This window comes from Falco cherrug, chromosome Z (assembly GCF_023634085.1).
Source record: "Falco cherrug isolate bFalChe1 chromosome Z, bFalChe1.pri, whole genome shotgun sequence".
NCBI classification, from domain to species: Eukaryota; Metazoa; Chordata; class Aves; order Falconiformes; family Falconidae; genus Falco; species Falco cherrug.
The window spans coordinates 23478103-23500033 of record NC_073720.1 but is presented as its reverse complement, the minus strand read 5'-3'; the positions used below and the strand labels follow the sequence as shown (position 1 = coordinate 23500033).

Genomic DNA, 21931 nt, shown 5'->3' with positions numbered 1-21931 from the left:
TCAATAGGTGAAATACACTTTTACTCAACAAGTAGAAGAAGAGCAAGAATGATTAATTAATGGTGTTTCATTTCATCCCAAGGTGTGCAGAAACAAGAGGTGGTGTGTAAAAGGCTGGATGACAGCTCCATTGTACAAAACAGTTACTGTGACCCTGACAGTAAGCCTCCAGAAAACCAAAGAGCCTGCAACACTGAGCCTTGCCCACCTGAGTAAGTCATTGATGTGTTTTGCATAGATAGAAGAATCTTTGTAGTCTATAATAAATCCTGTTGACCAAATGTCTATAAAATTGTGATCTAGTATTAGCATCCTGTCTTACCAGACAAGATATGTAGTTTTGGTTTATGGTTTCTTGTTCCTGTGAAATCAGTTGTGGAAAATACATACTTTGACCTAGAGGAGGCCTGATCTGACTGAAGAACACTGGTGTTTAAACTACACAGAGAAGCTCAGACATTGTAAGTAAAAAGATACTAGCAAAGCAGTTTCTTAAGGTGTAAGTATCAGATGTGGTGATAGCGCTCAGGGTAGAACTGGATACCATTCTTAAGGCAAGAATGACAGAAGAATCTTGAGGTGAGATTAACTTTGCCATAGATATTTATATTGCATGTTGAATGTCTGCCATATTTTTAAGTGTGTTATATTGAAATTTGGGTTTAAGTGTTCACATGAGAGATGGCAAATGTAGAGAATTCTCAACAGAACAAACAATTTACTGGTAATTATTTTGTCACACAACATTCCATCCAGGATACTGAGTATTGTACAGTAATGCTGTGTGCCTTTAGAATAGGTACCTACTTTTTTGCATGTATTTAGTTTTATTTTGAAAGATAGCTATGCTATATACTGAAAACATAATTAAAACCACATCAGCTCATTTGTTCAATAACAAAATTTGGCAAGGACCTATAGCGTAGCTTAATCTTGCTACAAAACTTGTTTAGAAACAGTCGTGATATTTTGCACTAGAAAATTATTTCAGCATGTGTACAGCAGCTTCTTATGTTTTGAGACAAAACTTGTGGAAAAACTGGAACAGATACAACAGTTCATTGATTCGTAGGCTCTGGTTAGTTTGCTGATAATCTATTACTATATTCTAATTGTGCATGAAAATCACTAATGCTGATTAAATGTAGAGACAATAAAGAAGTACTTGGTCTCTTTTAAATATCTCTTAGAAATTGGAAAATTGTAGCATGAAGGACACTGGGAGAAATGAGACAAGACCATAATGCATTAACATTGCAACAGGTCTTCATGAAACCAGTTTCCTCCTGGAGTATCAGCTGCTTCCCTGGTATGGTGACTAGTTGCAGGATGTTAAAGCAATGTCTTCTACACTTACTCACGTGTCACGTACCAAACTCCTTTGACATAAACAGAAGTGAAGCCATTACACTGCTTTCACTATGAGTGTGCTTTAACATGAATGTGCTGCCTCACAAACAGGTCTAAAGTAGGTCTAAATCATTGGCCCCACAGTCTATTTGTAAATAGATGTTTCCTCTGCAAGGCTGTGCACTTAGATTCTGTTTGGGTAACACTGTTTAGTATGGCTCTAAGTGTGCTGACTAAACTGTCGTGGCATGTACCTGAGAGCAGATCTTGTGAAGTGGTCGTGTTTGGTCAGTTCCTTTTTACCAAACACATCCCTATACCTTCCTTTGTGTGGCTTAACTATTAAAAAATTAGCACTTCAAAAAGTAGTGTTAACATAGCTATTCCAAACTAGCCTGAACTACTCAAAGCAGCTCAGACATTGTAAGTAAAAAGATAGAAGCAGTTTCTTAGGGTGTGTCAGATGTGGTGCATAGTGCTTAGAGTAGAACTGGGGACCATTCTTAAGGCAAGAATGACAGAAGAATCTTGAGGCGACGCTAACTTTGCTGTAGGTATTTATATTACATACTAAATGTTTGACATATTTTTAAGTATATGAATTTTTATTTTTTTGCACTGACATTATTTAAAAAACAGGAACACACACACCACACACCTCCCATCCTACAAAGCAGTACACCTCTGCATTCTGCATCCAGTACAGCAGGGACATTGATCAACATGGTGAAACTCAAGTCATCAAGATTTAGAAAGGGGGTGGTGTGTGTTAATCAGCATCTGCTTGAGTATGTCAGAGCAGTTCAGCCCACATCTGCCTCCATTCTGATGTTCCTCACAGGGTGAATACAAAGTGCCAAACTCCTAAGAAAGTGTTCTTGATTCCTGATCGTGTAAGTAGTCTAGAAGAAAGCTGTTCAGGTAACAGATGGTTACCCAAAGAAGTTTAGCCCTTTTGGCTGAGCTATTTGTCACCCAGTAAGACTTACTCTTTTACATGGAGTGGCCAAGTACTTCCTTTTTCAACTAACATAATTCTGTTTCCCATGTGGTGTCTTCCAAAGGTTATTATAATGTTACTCTAACTGAAATGACAGTTACATTATACTTGATGTCCCTGAGCAGCAGCAGCAGCAGCGACTGTGTTTGTTCACAGTATTTTGTTTGTTATTGTGATAATAACTCTTAAAATTCCAGTTTTCAAGAAATGATACAGGTAACTCAGTAATATGAATTATGAATAACACTTTCTTGTTGTAATGTATAAACATAAAAGGTACCTGAGAATGCACTTCAGTAAATCATAGTAACAACTAAAAATTTAACAGTTCAGCCTCTCCAAAGCTCTGAAGAGCTTCTGATTCTCCCTACTGTGGTAAAAGCATAAGTTTGGTGGCAAAGAATCACAATTCGATTCTCTTTTGCTGCAAAATTAATGACAGAATGTGGCGTATTCGTTTGCATTTCTGTATTGAGAGAATATAGAATTCCTATTAGTTCATATTAGAATATATGTTCTGTAACACAAGACAGGATAGCAGCATGTTTTGTTTTGACAAAGGCATCAGAAAATGACAGATCTTATGAGGCAGCTCCAAGCATACCTCCAGGAAGGAATGTGCACGGTGACTACTGGCACCTGGCATTTTTGTCATGTTGGCAACATCTGATAGTATGCTAGCCTTCCTCCTTTGCAAGGATAATACAGACGAGTGCATCTGATTAGAGTATGAAATCCTGAAGACAAAATGTGCTCAACAGCGTGAAGAGAGATTTCCAGTGAACTGAGCTGCATTAACCATTCATCAGTAGGAAAAAAAACACGAAACAAAAAATGTCACAGCAGGATTAACAAATGCTTTAATGTATTTACTCTAATTAGTAAGAATATTTTGCATTTATAAAAAAGTATAGAAACATGAGAATTAACTCTCAGAAAGCCGAATTCTGAGATCAAAATATTTTATTGTAATGATACTAGAGAGGCAACTATCTTGGCTTTTAACTTGTGCTGTAACCTACAGTAGTGGTTCCCAAACAATTCGAGTTGTTAACCACTTTCAGAGAAATAATTTCAGGCAAGTCTTGTGCAAATCTGCTTAGATAGCTGCAGCTGTGTCAGGCTGAACACTCCTTTCTAACTAGTAGCCTAGGCTGGAAGTTGCTGCTATAGAAAAACACAAAGTAGTAGTATTATTGGAAGATATAATTGCAGTGTGACATAAATTAAAATACTCAGTAAAAGACCTGTAAGTTTCTATTTTGTTTCACTGTGAATACATGCATTATTAACAATTATTTGGGTTTAGTAATTTAAACTATTTGGATTTTGGGTTTGCGCAGTTATCCACTCTGTTTGTGAAATACATTAACTGAGTCTCCTAACTTTTTCTGTCCAGGTGGTTTATAGGGGATTGGTCAGAATGCAGTAAGACTTGTGATGGAGGAATGCGTTCACGGACAGTTCTCTGTATCAGAAAGATTGGACCTTCTGAGGAGGAGACACTGGACAATACCAACTGTTTAACACACCGGCCTGTTGAAAAAGAGCCCTGTAACAATCAGTCCTGTCCTCCCCAGTGGGTTGCTTTGGACTGGTCAGAAGTAAGGCAATTTTGCTGTGTTACCTCATAGCGGAGACAGGAACTCTGATCACTGAAGATTAGTATATTTTCTATTACTACTTTGTAAAGCATTAATAAGAAATGCAAAACTTCATAGGTTTAATACCGAAGCAGTTTTTTCTTTATTCTTTCCTTGTATGTTTGTCAAACAGTTATGACCTGGTTTTATTAATCAAAGTAGAAAAATAGTAAAATACAAAATAGAATAGTAAAGTAGTAAAAAAACCCCAATGAAACACACACACCCTAGAATAGCCATTTGATACGAGATAATTGTCTTAAAGATAACAGCAATTTCCATTTCCATTGATTTTTGAACAGGCAAGTAGCTGCATAGTAGAGATGATAGGTTTACCATATCAGAAGCCAGAACAGACTGTTTGTTTGTTGGTTTTTTTCTTTTTCCTGAAGTAACCGTGCTGATGTAAAGCATCACATTCTTAGGAACATACCTCAAAAGGCAGACCTAAAAGTTGGTATTCTTTTTATTAAAGAGAGAACATCTTTCATTAAGTATGGTGATAGGTCTTAAAGTGCAAGCCAAACTTACACTATACCTTATACTGATTCAGGTATTAAGTGTGAAGAATGTGAACCAGTGCAGCTGGAAGGAAAGGCAGATTCATTTGAATGGGACTGCATCACATGCAAATCAGAGTGAAAAAATGTCTTTATATTTTTTTCAGATCCTTGCTATCCTGGACTCCCATCTCACCCCACTTTTTATCTCGGAGTACCCTTTGAACTACTTACAAGTTAGGATTTCCTGAGTTGCCATATCTGTGTCCTTGTTGTTGAATGCAGCCATATCATATAATTGCTTTCATAAACTGATTAAATTATGTTTTAAAATTAGTTAGTTTGGAGGTTTGTCCCACTGCTTTTTGGAAAACTTTTCCTGAACTTCAATCTTTGAATTGCAAGAAGCATTCTAATGTTTAGTTCTATGCCAGTTTATACCTGTTTGCTTTTGTTACATGAAACAGCTGTTCTTCCTTTCCAGCTATTATTCATCAGCAATTAATTAATCTTGATCACATTCTGCTTTCATGTTTCAGTTTGAATTTGTCTTTCTGGAAATGGATTACTAGAGTTAGAGGAGGTTTCACACGTGCCTTATCCTTTTATTTCCTGCCTCTAATGAAAATAACCATAACCTACAGTGTATCAGCATACCCTAAATAAGCTTCTTTTGTTCCACAGCTATCACATATTAATTACATACAGATACTTTTAGCTCCAAAAGTTGTTAGAGTCTCTGGAATTTCAAGGCATAAAGAAGGAAGCCTACTAGAGTCACTGTGAACACCCACAGAAGTGGTACAGAACAGCTTTTACCATAATTTGTTAATGCAGGTAATATAGTTCATGAGATCACAGAGTGGTTGAGGTTGGAAGGGACATCTGAAGGTCATCTTGTCCAACCCTCTCTGCTCAAGCAGGGCCACCTAGAGCCAGTTATCCAGGACCATGTCCAGACAGCTTTCTAATATCTCCAAGAATGGGAATTCAATCTGCTGTTAATAATAGTCTAAGCATTAGTGGCAGTACTTAAAAGTAGTAATATCCATGTCTTAAATTACAGTGTTGTGAACTGCCATGGAAGCTGTTGTTGTTCCTTGTCTTGATGTCTGAATTTCATGCTTGCATAATCTCCATCTGTTCTTAGCTGAAGAAACTACTTTTGTAGACAATTTTATTATTATTATTATTTTATTATTGTACCCATTATTTTTCTTTGAACAAAAGGAAAATGTGTCAACTTGCTGTACTGTTCAACTGGCTTTGTTCTATAAGGAATTATGAATTAAATGCCATTTTAAAAAGCTTTTAAATCCATGAAAAATCTTCTAAAATACAATGTGAGCTTTTAAAATTTCCTTGTTTTCATTAATTTATCAGGCAGATACTTTTTCTTGTTTTCATTAATTTATCAGGCAGATACTTTTGCTTATATTCTGAATCTCCTGTTATTTGTACCAGGTTTTATTAATAATCCACTATCATAAAACAGGTAGGTCATTCCTACACAATACCTCTATCTGTCTCTAGCTTTACTCAGTTTAAGGTAACAGGTATTTTTTAGAATCAGTTCTATAAAAAGTTGTCAGCTTTGTGTCCTGAAACCTGTAGAAAAGCAGTTTCTTTTAGCAACTTTTCTCAGTGTAGATCAGGACCTCGAGAAACATAGAAACAGCACAGTGAATCTACATGCAGAACAGTATTTTTTTACCCCACTGGTAGCCAGCATTTCACACAAGAGGTAGGGCATGAAAATCAAGACAGAAAAGGTATTGAAGTGTCCTTGTCGCTACTTGAAAAGGTACAGTGTATTCCAGCTCTTTGAAAAGGAATCTGACTTAAAGCGGAAATGAGGGAAGGAAAGAATGGATGAGTGGAAGGGGATGTTCAGTTGAAGACTGTCATACCACATCTCTTGTTGATAGTTTGTAAGCTCTTTGCATCCATTTTCACAGTACTTTATTTCCAACTGGAATATCTAGACATCATCTCAGTACTAACAAATAATAGTATCCATATGATGTTATAGAGCCATAGATATGTGTTGGCTATATACTATTACCCTTTAGCTACCTCCTTGAGACATTGCTCACTAATGCATCATCCTTAGAGCTTTTAACATTGCCACCCTCATAAGCGTCAACAATTTTTTAAGGCTTTTTTGCCAGCCTTTTATACAGCAGGAGTGTGTTATAATTTTGAACAAAATCATTCTGTCTAAAGATTCAAGCTCTGCTAAGCTCCTGGTTGTGATGGTATTTAATCAGGATTGTGAAGAAGTGCCAAATTCTTTCTGATACAAATTTTGCCTGGTGTAACTTGGCAAACTGTCTTGATTCATGATACCATTTTAATATAATGAGAAAAATAGCGCTTTTTTCTGTGCAGGGTTCCCAGAAATATAATGTATTAGATCCTGTGCTAATATATATCAAAACATTTTTATATATGTATTTTATTAATTTCTGACAGAAGCATGAAAAAGAAAACAAGAGTGAACTCAAAAAATGAAAAGTTGAATACTGCTTCCATTGAAACCAATGGCAAACCTTAGTACTTTTCTCTGGAATGCAAGTTCTAAAGTTTTGTTTTCATACTCAAAAGAAGCAGTATGTGATACAAATCAAACAAGTGTAGAACACATGTACTAATTTTTTAGTCTTCAGTAATTATTAACAAGAAGTTCTGTATCTTTTTGGTCAAAGAAACAAAAACATTTTGTAAACATGCACATTAAAGAAAGTCCTTAGGAGAACATAAAAGTGCTTTTATCAAATACTAATGAAAGCTAACAGTCTGTTGCCCAGTGGAATGTAGCCATTCTCAGGCAATGTCAGTTTTACCATAAACTTTTTCATGCTTTGCAATAGTTTAGCTTTGACTGAATTATTCTGCCCTCTATAAATAACTTCTTTTATAATTTTCCAGATAGTAAAATAACATGGCAAAAAATAATCTGAGGATTTCTTGAGCCTTATCAGACAAGTACATTTGGTTTGCATTCATATTACCATTAGTCATGACTTCCACTAAATGAGTCAAAAATTCTAGAAGCATTTCATAGTGGATGACTTTTCCTGGTTTTGTTTGTCTGGGTATTTTGTCTTGCATTTGCTTTGGAGACATAAATTTTTGGTTAAATCCTACTGATGCTTTTTAGTTCTGGTGACTCAGTATTATTGTAGGCATCCTATTTCCTTACTTTGCTTTCATTTCTGGGGACTGGGTGTAGTCCATCTTACTTAGTGGAATTTCGACTGTGACTCCGAAAAAAGTAATTTTTTAAGGGATGTTGTGTTCTTCTGGTACCAGTAGCTGAAAGATTTTTCTGAGATGGCAATGTAGATATAGATAAAAGAACATGTGTTCAAGCAGGACTAGAAAATGGACGTATTTCTTCTAAACTCAAATTTTGATCCTCAAACTCTTGTTTATTTGCTAATACATTCTAGAGATCATGAAACAGCACAGGCACATTGGGTTTTGATATTTTTGACAAGGTCCTTTCAACCTTGTCTCTCTTCTGTTTGTTTTTGGCAGAATGTTAAGTCACTGAGAAGAAGAGATAAAGCACAAGTGGTTTTTAAGCACACAGCTATAAAGGGGTGTTGGCTTCTAGTTCCTGCTTAAAAATCATGCATTTTAGACGAAATATTTGTGAGAGAAAATACACGCAATATTCCATGGAATTTGGACCAGTACTGAGGAATCATGGTGATGATGCCGAAGACCTCACACACTCGTCGCTGTTTCTTTTTGGTCTCTATTTAGCATTAATACTGTTTTTGCAGTCCAGCGAGAGAGACAGAGAACTTTCTTCTCTCACTTAATTCCTTCCCCTAGTTTTATAGTAAGGCAGGTACTTAGGGTATATGAGATTTGGAGTTAAAAGCCCATTCAGTATGAGGACATGAGGATGATTGAACCTGGCTGTTCTGTATCAGAATTCTGAGCACTGAACTGCTGTAGATAAGGAGGCAGCACCTTGACAGGAAAGGATAGGATAGGGAAGGGGAGGTGAAATTTCAGGGAAAGGGATTGTGTACCCATTTTGCAGTTCTGGATTATAAACTCCAAGCGAAGGACCCATGTCTTTGCAGCCCAGTTTAAGATCCTAAATCTAAGCAGAGATAAGGTTTAGGATGAATCTGTCCACTCTGTATTGATTAGTTTAGGTGGCTCCCACTGAGAGATTTTCTTAAAGATCTTCTTTTGAGCGGGGGTGGGTGTGCGCATATATATATATATATATACACACACACACACGTAACCCTTTACATATGTATAGGGAGTATCAATACCTTACATAGTGCTGTGGAACTGTTTTAAAATTTCTTAAATTAGGCAGAGATGCTTCAGGATTAGGCATATAACGTAGAGTTTGGATCACTTGAGTGATTTTTTTGAAAATTATTCTTAGGGGTTTTTATTTTTTCCCCAAATGTATACTAACCCGTTTTGGATGTGTGGAAGGCCTTTGGTGTGTGCCTCTTGAATATTGCTTCATTTTGACATAGTATTATTTCCCAGATAATGTTTTGTCTCTCCAGCTGCTTTCATATTGAAAGACAGTTCCACTTTTGACAGGTTTAGCATAATCTGAGTGTGAAGTTTATGCTGTCAGAAACTAATCCTGGTCCACATACTGCAGATAGGCTTATGGGATACATGCCAATAGGGAATTCTACAACTGCTTGCAAAATCTTCTGGTCAGGTGTTAAAGAGGGACTGATATGGGGAAGGTCTTGAGTTTTGTTAGCACTTGTCTCTTCCCCTTTCTGTGGTTGTGCTAATGTAAATGACAGTTCATAGTAGCAAAAAGGAAGGAAAGGGTGGGGGGGAACCAATATGAAGAAAGAAGGAAAAGCAGAGATCATCAAACCTGCTTCTTTTCAGATTACAGTGTTATTATTGGCTTGCAGTTAGAACAAGCAGAGAAATGATAAAAAGAGGAAAAACAAGAAATGTGTGAAAACAGAATTAAAATTTAAATAGGAAAGGAATGAAAAGCATGCATCGTAGGAGAGGATAAAGTATTTCTATCTGAATAGCCCGGTTTCTATGGAGTCTCCAAGAAACCACTTCTCTACCAGTATGTTTATTGAGCAAAAATGTGTTCCTCGTAGCTCAATAGTCTATAAGTGAGTTGGAAACAGAGAGTTTTGCTTTCAATTTCTGAAATGCACACTCAAGTTTGTTTCATAGTAGCAATAGATGTGGCGGACCTTTCTACTTTGCAGCAAAGTGCTTTTTATTAAAACCAACAGCCTAAATGCTGTTTTATATAAAAATAAATAGTAACGCCATAGTCTAAATGCAAATAGCAAAGGAAATCTACTTTTATCAAACTAAAACTTAAAAAAATTTTACTTAAGAAAGCAATATCAGTCAGCTTGTTTGTGTTTCTAAACATTTTAAAATTTTGTAAATTCTGTAAAACTATAAATATATTCTCCTGTTTTATGTTATAACATATCTGACACTTTTATTGACTTTTAACTGAAGATTTTCGTTATGTATTTATATCAATATTTTTTCAGTGCACACCAAAGTGTGGCCCAGGATTCAAACACAGAATTGTACTGTGTAAAAGCAGCGATCTTTTAAAAACTTTTCCAGCTGCGCAATGCCAAGAGGAAAGCAAGCCACCAGTCCGCATCCGCTGTAGTTTAGGCCGATGTCCTCCTCCTCGCTGGGTTACTGGAGACTGGGGACAGGTAAGAAAGTTCATAGAAGTATTTATTGCTGTTAAGTGTACTACATATTAGCATCTTCTAAGGATAAGATGTTTGTGGAAATGGAGAAGAGGTAGCTCCCATGACTGAAAGAGAAGCTGCTTCCCTGTTTGGCTCATATTGAAATGTGATTCTGAATGATAATTGTCTGCTGAACTAGAAAGGATTTGCTGGCAGCAATCTATTTTCTACTGGATGGGTTTCTGTATGTATTTTTTTAAAAAAATAAATAGTCCTAATTATAGGGGTTTTGGAAGGGGATTTTGATATACATGCAGCGATGATTCAAGGTTTACTATTTTTAAAATACATCTAGCTTCCCTGAGAAACATGATGGAAATATGAAGCCAATTCCTATTTTAGTAAGATAGGGGCGTGTATATATATATATATTCCTATTTTAGTAAGATAGGTAGGTAGATAGACAGATAGATAGATAGATATCTCCACCAAAAAAACTTTGAGATCTATATAATTTTACATAAAATATGCTAAATTACCAGACAGAGAGCTAAATTGTTACAGGACAGGCTGAACATAGCTACCATTATGCAGTGTTTCTAAATATGATACACTGAGTTTGCTTCTTTCTTCGTTTTCGCATATGATTAAAGGCCTGTTTTAAAGTAATAAGTGGATGCTTTATTTTCTAAGTTTGTTGAGTAATGGCACTAATGAAAATAAAACAGTTCAGTTTAACTAACCAGGGTACAATCATTTGTGGTATTATGGCTTTTCTTTTATGGTAGCTGTCCAGATGCGCATTTATCTTAAATTGATATTGTACTAAACCCACTGTTTAGTTACAGAAATTAAAAATGTTTTGAAACAGCAAAGTATATATATTTTTAAAGATAGTTTCCTTTTTCCTTAAAGTTTGTAGCAGATTTGAAGTCTTGTTTTCCTTGCTTTTTCTTCTTTGTTCTAAAGTGATTATTGCTCTCTTGAAAACATGCACTTAAACTCAGACATGATATATGAAATAGTTTAAACTATACCTCAAATCTGAACTGTTCTGGGAGCCAACATTGCATTGTGGTTCTTTTTCTTTGAAAGACAAGTGTTCCCATATACTGTCAAAAAAAAAAATAATCTAAACTATTTTATGAAAATTATGCTTTGTATTAACCAGATCTCTTCAGATGCCTGTCTTTTGTAAGGTTGTCCATTTATACTGTTCCTGATTGCTTTCCTATTACCTTGTTCTATATTTAAAAATTGGATCCAAGTTGTTTTAGTTTTGTACCTTTCTTATTTCTAGTGTTCTGCACAGTGTGGTCTTGGGCAACAGATGAGAACAGTACAGTGCCTCTCATACACTGGACAAGCATCTAGCGAGTGTCCAGAAACACTTAGACCTCCATCAATGCAGCAGTGTGAAAGTAAATGTGACAGTACTCCCATTTCCAACACAGAAGGTATGTCTGCCATCTTAATATGACGTTCTGTAGAGAGTAAAATGGCATGGTCAGTATTACTGCATTAATTTATTAGTAAAAGTCTACACGACATCATCTCAGACTGTGTATGAATTTTTTATAATTATTTTCTAATTAGTCGTTGTAGTTCAAAGGTGAAGTCAATAAAAAGCTAAATGCAGGTTCTTTGTTTAAAAAAAAACACCCTTAAAACATGTAGCCTAAGTCATGGACAAAATACTATTGGTTTGTGTCATTAATTTTCCAGTCTCTTTGTTGGTTTAATGGAAATGTCCGTAAGAGCAGGGGGAGCATGATATAGTTCTCAACCCTGACCTGCTCCATCAGTGGTTAACATAACAGTGTAGTGGCAAAAATAGTTAATTACATATTCATTGAAAGAGTGGGACCACAGATTTAGTGCTATACAATGTTTCAAGCCTGTTCTTATACTTTGACTTACTTGTCAGCTTCTACGTAACTTTTATTTTCTTGGACTGGTAATGACTGTTCAAAATAATTACCTTTTTTTTACATGATGCAGTCTAATTTAATCAGACTATTAACTAGCTTCATAATAACATATTTTTGCTAGAGGATATGTTAGATAATAATGTCAAAGTAAGCTTATTAATGTTTAGGAAAGGCTCCAGATCTGAACTCATAAATTGTCCAAACCAACCTATTAGGAAATGCTGTCTTCAAAGTAGAATTGGAGTGCTAGGCAGTAAAACTCCAAAGTTTCTTTACTGATTGTAGAAATTTAGAGTAGTTACTCACCAGATGAGTACATTCCATTTTGTGTGGAAGGGGAAGTGGAATAAAAAATTACCAAAACACACATGTCCAAAATTTAAGAAAGATTGCACAACAGCGTTAGGTCTTTTAAAACAATTATTCCCTAAATGTTGACTTTTCCTAAATTTTGAGTAATTGACTGCAATGTCAATACCACTGCTCTTTTTAACATAACTAATCTCTGTGCGGTAAATAATGGAGTATCTTTTACACAGGTTCTCCAACTACATTGGAGTTCAATATCCTCTTTATATGGAACAAATACTCTGATTTTAAATAATTAAAAAAAAAAAACAAACGGGGGGGTGGTGGGGGGGCAGGGAGCAAATTTATGGTACAGTATTCCCAGATTTGGTATTCATTCAACACCTACTGTACCCGTTGAAGTTCACACTGTAGATTCAAAGTTGTCATAAAAGTCTGTCAAATGGAGATGTCTGTGATGAAACGGGAGCATACTAAAATCTCCCAGAAATACACTTTATTATTCAGTGTACAAGCACCGTAATTAACTGCTTGGAAATTTGATTTTAAACAGAGGCTTATCATTCCACGTTGTTATTTGAAAAGCATCTTCATAATAGAATTTTCCTTGCTTATTTTAATTCCCATTCTTATGCTTAGTACTCTCAAGTAATCTTTACATGATGATTATCAATCTAGGAAACTTTCTGCTCCTTAAAGCTCAAAGGCTAAATGATACTTTATTTCCAAACAAAGATGTTGACTTTTTCCAAAGTGGCAAAGTGGGCATGATTTAGTCCCAGTCTCCTCTTAGTTTCAAGATGACAAGGTCGTATTGTTATTTATATTCATTACATTGGTAATTCTTCAATATTATCAGGAAAAAATGCTAATCTCCTATAGATGAATACAATTAGGGGTTTACGGTGTGTGATATATGGACATTGGGCGGCCATACACTTCTTTACAGTGGAACTGTGCAGGGTAACTGAACAGTAAGCCTGCTGGTCATAGTGAATTTGAGGGACCTACAGACTTCATTTGAAGATTTTTGGGGTCCACAAATAGAAATGTTGAAAATCACTTACACAGTATTCCAGATGGACTTCAGCTCTTTGGCCTGCACTCTGAGTGGGTCAGGCGTGAGCCACCTTACTGACAGCCATGCAGCCTCATTAGGACAGTTAGGAACAGAGTTACAGCACAATCTCTTCCAATAGATACGGTTCCCAACATCTTGCCACTTAGCATCCCATTTTTGCTTACGTCCCACATTGAAGGTATTTACTGGAAACCACTGATCATTTTAAAATGGTTAAGTGGCTCAGATGGCTCAAAAGTAAATGTAATCTTGAAGATCATTTGATAATCTAAAATACCTACATCCTTCCAGAAAATTGTTGCTGCAATCCATGAAGTAATAAGGGTGCCCTATCCCAAAATTAGATAAAGATTTTGTCTTTGTGGTATTTTTTCAATACTTCTGTGAGTATTTCTTAAATACATACTCTAACTTATACACATTTCAAAGCTGCTATTATATAATGAATATAAGAAGCATAAACTGAGGATTTGCACAATAATGTCTGTATATTGCATATTTTCTGCCTTAAAATAATCCTCTTGCACACAAGGAGTTCCCATCTCTTGTTTTGGTGGTGTTAGCCTTTAAACAGAGAGGCATATCTTTTTCAGCATACAACAGATGATGGAAAGCTTGTTAGATTTCAAGAAGTAACTAATCCTAAAGAGCACAACTATTTTTTGAAAGATAATTCTGAGAAGGAAATATTTGAGTTCTGATATTTCTTCGGGGATGTATTTGTGAGAGGAGCATGCTGTGCCTGTACACTCACTCCTGTCTCTCTCCCGGTGCAGTGGGGTGTGAACTGTGTATCAGCATTTGGGTTTCGGGAAGGAGTCAGGTCTCTGGGAGGGAGTGTTCTGCCCGGTGGGAATGTGCGTACATAGTGGAGCATACCTGCTCACATGCGGAGACTTTGTCTGTATGCCACATAGTAGCATCGCCTCGTGCTTTGGGCCCCAGTGTGGACCAAAAGCAACTTCAGCTCCAGATCACTGATTTGCAGCAGGGGGATTGTAGCTGAGGGGATTCCCTTCCCATTTCAAACCCCAGCAAACCACCTGATTCCCTTCACTTACCAAACTCCAGTGCTCACTGCCTGTGGAACCCATTACACAATTCCTGCACAATTTAATTTTGCTAACCCAAGCAAAGAACGTACATTATTTTGAGGAAGCTTGAGCCACTTTGCAGTATAATGACCATGTTGGTAAAGTTTGGAGGAAAGTGCAGGTTGTTTACATAAAATAAGACTCAAAATTTTGGGGATACAGAAATAGTAAAAGGAAGTTATGATACATCATGTCACATTTTACATCTGCTTTAGCTCTTTGTTTTCTTTGACTTGTGATTTAGAATTTTGTAGATGGGGTTTTGACAGGCTGCCACTGAGGAGGGTAACATGCATTTGCTGCTAGAAGTGAACTACAGGCAGCAGGTACCACATGATTTGAAATGTATTCAGAATTATTTTATTGTCTTAAGTATATACATATACACACACATCTGCTGAGTCTAGACTGCTAAAAGGCATCTGAAACTTCACCTGAAATTCTATTTTATCTCTATTTATGTCATTTCAGTTTTCCTTGTGCTTTGTGTGGTATGTCTTTGTAGTCTCTTTAGTTGAAAGGCACAGTGACTTTCTGTGACTTTATTACTGTAATGTGATAGTAAATATCATAATATTGTCTGATCTAGCCACAAAAGTTCAGGAAGGGAGAGTTTAATATGTTTAGCTTTCTGAAACTTATTAACAGTAGTTACTAGGAACAAAAAGGCTTCTGCTAAACCTCTTCCATTCAACCACAGTCCTATGAAGAATAGGCTACTTCATCAGCCACTGTATCTATTTCAAAACTGATTTTTAAAACAGAAGTTGTGGGCAACTTCCAGAATATTGTCTCACTGCTGTCCAAATGGCATTGGCTGGACAGGTTCCAGTTTTAGTCAAAAGGAAGAATAACTCAAAGAAACATGAAATAGGATAATTTCAAATCCTACTTTTAGCAGAAATGCAGTTAGTGGCTTTACCTGTATTTGACTAAATGCAATGTGTATGAGGTTATTTTTGGGGCCGAGTGAACTTTTTACTTCTCATCAAGATGAAGTGAACCTTTTTATTCCTTACTTCATTTATAATTCACCATCTGTCTCCTATATTCCCAGTCTTCACAAACACAAGGACCTGAAATATTTCTTGGAGAAATATTTGACCTCTTTTGGAAGGTTTTTGAAACAGTGAAACACAATGACTGCGTATGATAGAGAAACATGTCTCTTTCAACCAGCTACCCCAAATGTCTTTTCTCCTGGTGCCCAACTCTGTTTCCAAATTGAGAATTTAAAAATTAGAAAAGTAGAGCATAAAACATTGGGTTAGTGAAATTAAAAAATACCATTCAGTACAGATACTAGGGTTCAGCCTCACTGATGCTAGCCTAGGTTCCAATACTAAAAATCCTCATCTGCACTTGACTTGCTACTGTAGTACTGTATTGGGTCTTGCTGGGCCCCACAGCAGCCCTCGCAGTGCTGTGCTTGGTTTGGTAGCTGGAAAGGTGGTGATAACACACCAGGGTTCTGGCTGCTGCTGAGCAGGGCTCACCCCCATCAAGGCTGTCTCTCCAGCCTTCCCCTCATCCGCACCAGTTGGGGGGGGAGAAGGGGGTAAGATATCGGGAGGGGACATAGCCAGGACAGCTGACCTAAAGTGACCAGGGGGATATTCCATACCATGTAACGTCTGCTCAGATATAAAAGCTAAGGAGAAAGGAGGAGGACAAAGCGGGGGGGCATTCATTATTTATGGCGATTGTCTTCTGGAGCAACTGCTACAGGTACTGAAGCCCTGCTTCCTGGAAAGTGGCTGAGCATCATCTGCTGGTGGGAAATGGAGAATAACATCTGTTTTCCTTTGCTTCCGTGCACGTGACTTCTGCTGTTGCTTCGTTAAACTGCCTTTATCTTGACCCACAAGGGTTTTTTCACCTTATTTTCTCCCCCCTCTATTCTGCTGAGGAGGGGAGTGATAGAGCAGCTTGGTGGGCACCTGGCATCCAGCCAATGTCAACCCATCACATGTATGCTTGCAGCATGAATGCATCATCCATAACTACATGTTCCAACACAAAAATTACATACTAGGAAACTCTATGCAGAACAACACAAACAGAAGGAGCTGAAAAATGGTACATGCTGATTGTCTTTGTTTCTCTACTACTTTTTTCTTTTCTTGCCTGTTTGGTGTGTCTGTTGTCTCTTTCATGTTTGGCTTACAGACATCTTGGAGTCAAGGGTTGTTGTTTCGTTATGCCTTAGAGCAACAACATCCTGCCCTCCAGTCTGCACTTCTAGATATGAAATCAATACAAAGTAATGATAATGGTCGAAGTACTGTTAGTTCATACCCTTTTCACATTTTCTTTACAGCTGTTGCAATTTGAGAAAGATTGTAGGAGGAAGCCAGTATCAAATCCAACCTGAAAAGTAAAAACTTAGAGCTTTCTTCTGAGACAAATCATCTGAGAAAATGAATCTTAATTTCATTCTTCCCATCACTTAATTTTTGTTATTCAAACTTGTGGGGTTTACTTTTTCTCTGTATACATCTCTTCCATCTTCCTACACGTGAAGCAAAGCTCCTTGCCAAAGTCCTATTTTAGTATCAGTCTGGAAGGAACTGTGCAAATGCTTTTAACTAAAAATCCCCTATTGGGCGTCTGTCATAATATTCACTCCAGTGCAAAGGAAATCTGCAGCAGCAACATCTGAGTTGTAGAACCAGAACGTGCCCCTGAGCTCACAGATGCAGCTTTATCTCCAGCTATATCAGCATAAAAACTGGGAATGGGCCAAACTATTCCATTCTGTATTCACACCTTCTTTACACAGAAAGGAAACTTAGCTAGAGGAGAACCACAGTGTATTCCAGCAGTGCTCCTGTAACGTACCCCCACAAGTCACTTTAGATACAACCTGTGTGGGACAGAAAAGGAATCCTTCCTCCACATGGTTGAGCTTTTGTTCTTCCTGGGAGAGTTACCTGCCAGTATGACGGGCTGCTAAGGCAGTAAGCCCAGCATATAGGGAAAAGGCAACTATGAAAAAAACCTCTTACATGTCTATTATGGGCATAGGAATGGCTTTTTTTTTCTACATAAAAGAAATTGTGGATGTGTGGAACAAAGCCTAAAATATAATCCACCATTCAGTCCAGTCAACGAACTCGCACTGTTGGTGCATTTATTCATAACACTCATCATTTTCCCCATCCCTGTTAGCTGCAGTGCCCATTCTGTTTCAGGGATTCGTACAAATGTAGAGGCATGGTACCAAATAGCGTGAATTGTTTGGATAACCTCTCGTGGATGGGTACAATAACTCCTGAGAAAAAAGCTGTAAAAGCATTGTAAGAAAAATTACTTGTATTTCCTAGCTGTCTAAAGTGATCATTTATCCCAATAAATGATAATTCTTCCAAGACAAAGCAGGCACACTTCTAAATGTCTGGGGGAGAAGCCCTGCAAACATGTTTATGGCTTTTTAAAATATATTGTGTGCACAGTGCTGGACTAGAAAGAGTAGTTACAAACAGGGCAAGGTGGCTGGATAGAGAAGCAACATGTTAAACGTAAAATTTTCATCGTAATTTAATTTTTATTTCTGATTTTTTCTCTTTAATGCTTTTAATTATTAGAGTGCAAAGATGTGAACAAAGTGGCATATTGCCCACTGGTGCTGAAGTTCAAGTTCTGCAGTCGAGCATACTTCAGACAGATGTGCTGCAAGACCTGCCAAGGACACTGACCCACAGAAAGCACAAGAATGTGCCTTGTTATTACCATTGTGGAAGAGTGTCAGAGTGTCCATTGAAGAGAGTCACACAACGCAGTGAGATTGACGTCCTTGCAAATGCATTACCCTGTGGAAAACGTAACCACTGGTCAGCCCCAGCTGACAGGATTTCAATATTATTTTAACTTCTGTGAAGTGGGATTTATTAATCCAAAGTGCTGGACACAGTATAAGGAGGGCATGCCAAATTGGAAAGATCCACACAACACATATAGAATAGCTTACTGTGGAACATTTGTGTTCTTTTGACTAAATCCAATAGTCTGTTTACCTCCTTGGACCATTAAAATAATTTTTATTATGGACTTAGCAATGACACTGAATCCATTTGTATTTAAAACTGTTTAAAATGTAGCTGTTATGACTTGGTCTACTATGAAAGTAAAGAAGAATCAAAAAAAATTTTAAGTCATAGCTTAAAAATGTTAACTATTTTATCTCACAACACAGCACCACAATTTAAATTATAAAATGAGCTTGGAAATGTTATTTAAGGAGCAGAAATTAAAAAAAAAGATATGTATTTTTCTTTCATTCCACCTAATTCCCTTTGGAGTAATCCATATTTCCTGAATACTGCTGTGAGCCATATATAAAGCTATACTAAACCGAACAACCATGAGGGACTTAGTTTTAAGAGGTGCAACAGTTATTGCAGTGGTGCATGAAATACAAGTGTGCTATGAAACGAAATTAAATCTGTGTTGCAGGTTTATAGCCATCTTACCATTGTACAAGTGAAGCTGAGATTTCCACTGAAAGGGAACATATTTCAAAATCATGGAGGAGGCAGACTCCCAGCAGTGGTGAAGACCATGTTGCCAGCTGCTTCACTACTGCTATATAGGTTGCTTAGAACTTACACTTTTGTTTACAACACCAGCCACAAAGAAGAAACAACTTTGTGGGCATCTAGATCTGTTTTTCTTGTTACTTATGATTCTCCAAACCCAAGGAATTCCAGTGCAAAAGATAAGCCTACTGTGTAATAGCAACCATCCTTTGCAAAGCTGAAAGTCAAAATGGATTCTCGGTATTCCCTTCTTTGATACCATAGCAGAAGTACATTTGTTTGTGAGGAAGAATATGTGAATGTGCAGTTCAGGCGAACCCATCCACATGGGCAAAGTTTACAACCAAAGAATAAACAACTCATGGAGGTATCTAGGTTGTGTTCAAATGAGAAGTGAAAAGTGTGCTTGAGCCAAGAGGCCTGTTGGACTATCAGGAGTAAGGCACACTGGAAAAAGGGTGGCTAGAATGAAGTCTAGCCACCTTACCCTAAATGCCCAGGTACATATTTAGAGCTAGACCATACTTAAAGCTAGGGGCAGTTTTCAGCATGAGACTGGAACAAACCCGTGCCTCTGGATTAGTAACCGGATACCTTAACTATTCTGCTGCCATACTCCACTTATTTTGTTATTACCATATTTTTAATAGTCACCAAATACTTGGCTTTTTAAATGTGAAACCAAACATTCAGGAATCTACTATAAAAAAGCTAATTGTCTTGTTCCTCTTCCCTTTCACTTTTCAGTAACAGACTCAATAAAGGAGGTAAGAAAAGTAGGTACTTGTTTATATTAATATATTGTACTTGAACACTTGCATTTTGCAGCAGGTACTTGATGAAGTGCTTTTGTGTCCAGCTATGCCTCCTTTGTTGTAATGCAATTAAAATTACGTGAACAATGTGTTACAAATTCTAACTCAAGTAGCACTTTTTTAAAAAAGTACTCTTTTCCAAGAAAAATAATTCCAAAATACAAGATTGAAGTGTACCAGTGTATTTTACCAATAACAAGCCAAATGTGTTGCACACTATTTACTAATGTGAATTAACATGGAACAATAAGTATTGTTAACAGGATTCATACTATGAAATCCCTCCAACATATTGACAGTCTGTCCGTGGGGTTTTGTGTAGCCCATGTGTTCATGACCATCAGATTCCTGTCATCTGCTACCTCTTGCCATTATTTCCACTTCTGTAGGCCTGTGTGACCAGTGGAATTCATTTTCAGTTGGCTCATGTGTATTCACATATGCTTATCTGCTGCTCTCATCACCATGTAAACAACTCCTGTTAAAACTGACACCAGTAAATAAAAAACCCCACAGCCTTTGGGAGTTGCACATAGACATTAAGGGCAATATGCAGTCCTTCTCTGTTAAGTGAATCGACTTTGTATATTCTTTTGACAAAACACCTTGGTGCTAGCATGCCCTGGCTAGGTCAAAAATACAATGAAAGGGAAAGGGGTTGCTATGGCATTCCCTAAGCAACAGACCTCTTTGTATCAGGGTCCAGTTTTCTCCAGGGCATGATTTTGTTTATCAGCTAATGTGTCTTTTCAGCTAACAGGAAAAGGGTTTTCTATGTATTCGAAAGAAACTTTTTTTTTTTTTTTTTTTACCTCACTTAGGACATTAAAATTGAAAGGAGTGTTTCCAAAGACACATTTTGCTCTCTTACTGGTGCTAGAACACTAGGGAGTCTGATGTTTACTCTACAACTTAACAGCTCTGAGGTTGGAATTTAAAGAACTCCCTGGAGCAAGGTTGAATTTGTATTGTTAAAGGGAAAACACAGAATGTATGTGGATTTACAAACTAAGCAACACTTCAGACTAAGACTGAAAAATGAAACATAATTCAAAGAAAAATAATTGGTTTCCACAGCACAGTTCATTGCTGCTGCTACACTGTAGCCATCTATGTAATCTAAGCTAAATAGTGTTATATTCCTAAATAGTGACAAAAGGACTATTTGTATAGGCTATAAATATGGCAGGCCTAGAATCAAATAGTAGAATATGAAATACAGAAATCAATCTGATGCCAGTACTTCCACTGAGCAACACTATCAGCTAGAAGAAGATCAAAACAGAAAGAAAAATCTAGAGATTAACCCCTCAAGGTGTATACACCCAAAAATAGTCCATTTCATTAGGAACTTTGTAATGGAGTGAATGTCACATAGATATCCTTAATAATACAGACTGAAATTACCTTTGTATTATTGTGATTAGTTGCTTATTATTTTATACTCAGTATTAATGTGGTACACTGTTACTTTGTTATTTTTGCTTTTGTAAATTATATTCTAATTTATTGTCAAGTTTCTTAACACTTGTTCTACATGCATTCTCCTGCTTGTAATGAAAAAAAAATATTGTAACACTTGATGCAGTGAAATTCCACACCAGCCACAAATTTGTTTTTAACATAGATAATTTAGTAAAATAAAACTGCAGCTTTTAAGAATGATACCCATGGTACAGTTGTCTATTCCCTGATTTAACAGTTACTAGAATTCTGTATGCTTACCATTTGCTTCATCAGATGCATCAAAATATATACAAGATGTTTTCTTTCAAGTAACATCTATATGTTATGCTACAATCCTGTCCTTGGCAGCAGCAATGTTTGTCATATATCAGCAAAAAAAAAAAGGAAAAGGAAAAGTCAAGACCGTGGTCATGTACATTGTTAGATGATATTTTAGCCTAAGCAATAATGTAGATCAAGAATTAAATTAATGGCAGCAAAAATATCCTGTACTTCTTGGAATGA

The 21931-nt window shown here is 36.8% G+C and overlaps 1 protein-coding gene across 1 annotated transcript in view; it reads left to right on the top strand.

Moving 5' to 3' along the window:
- ADAMTS6 (ADAM metallopeptidase with thrombospondin type 1 motif 6) overlaps window positions 1–21625 on the top strand; it is a 158764-nt gene extending 137139 nt beyond the window's left edge. The window contains exons 21-25 of the mRNA XM_055699675.1: window positions 83–212; window positions 3750–3954; window positions 10037–10213; window positions 11493–11649; window positions 18195–21625. Coding sequence (XP_055555650.1) covers window positions 83–212; window positions 3750–3954; window positions 10037–10213; window positions 11493–11649; window positions 18195–18304 — 779 coding nt within the window. The 3' untranslated portion in view covers window positions 18305–21625. The remainder of the gene's footprint in view (window positions 1–82; window positions 213–3749; window positions 3955–10036; window positions 10214–11492; window positions 11650–18194) is intronic.
- Window positions 21626–21931: the final 306 nt, after the last annotated feature.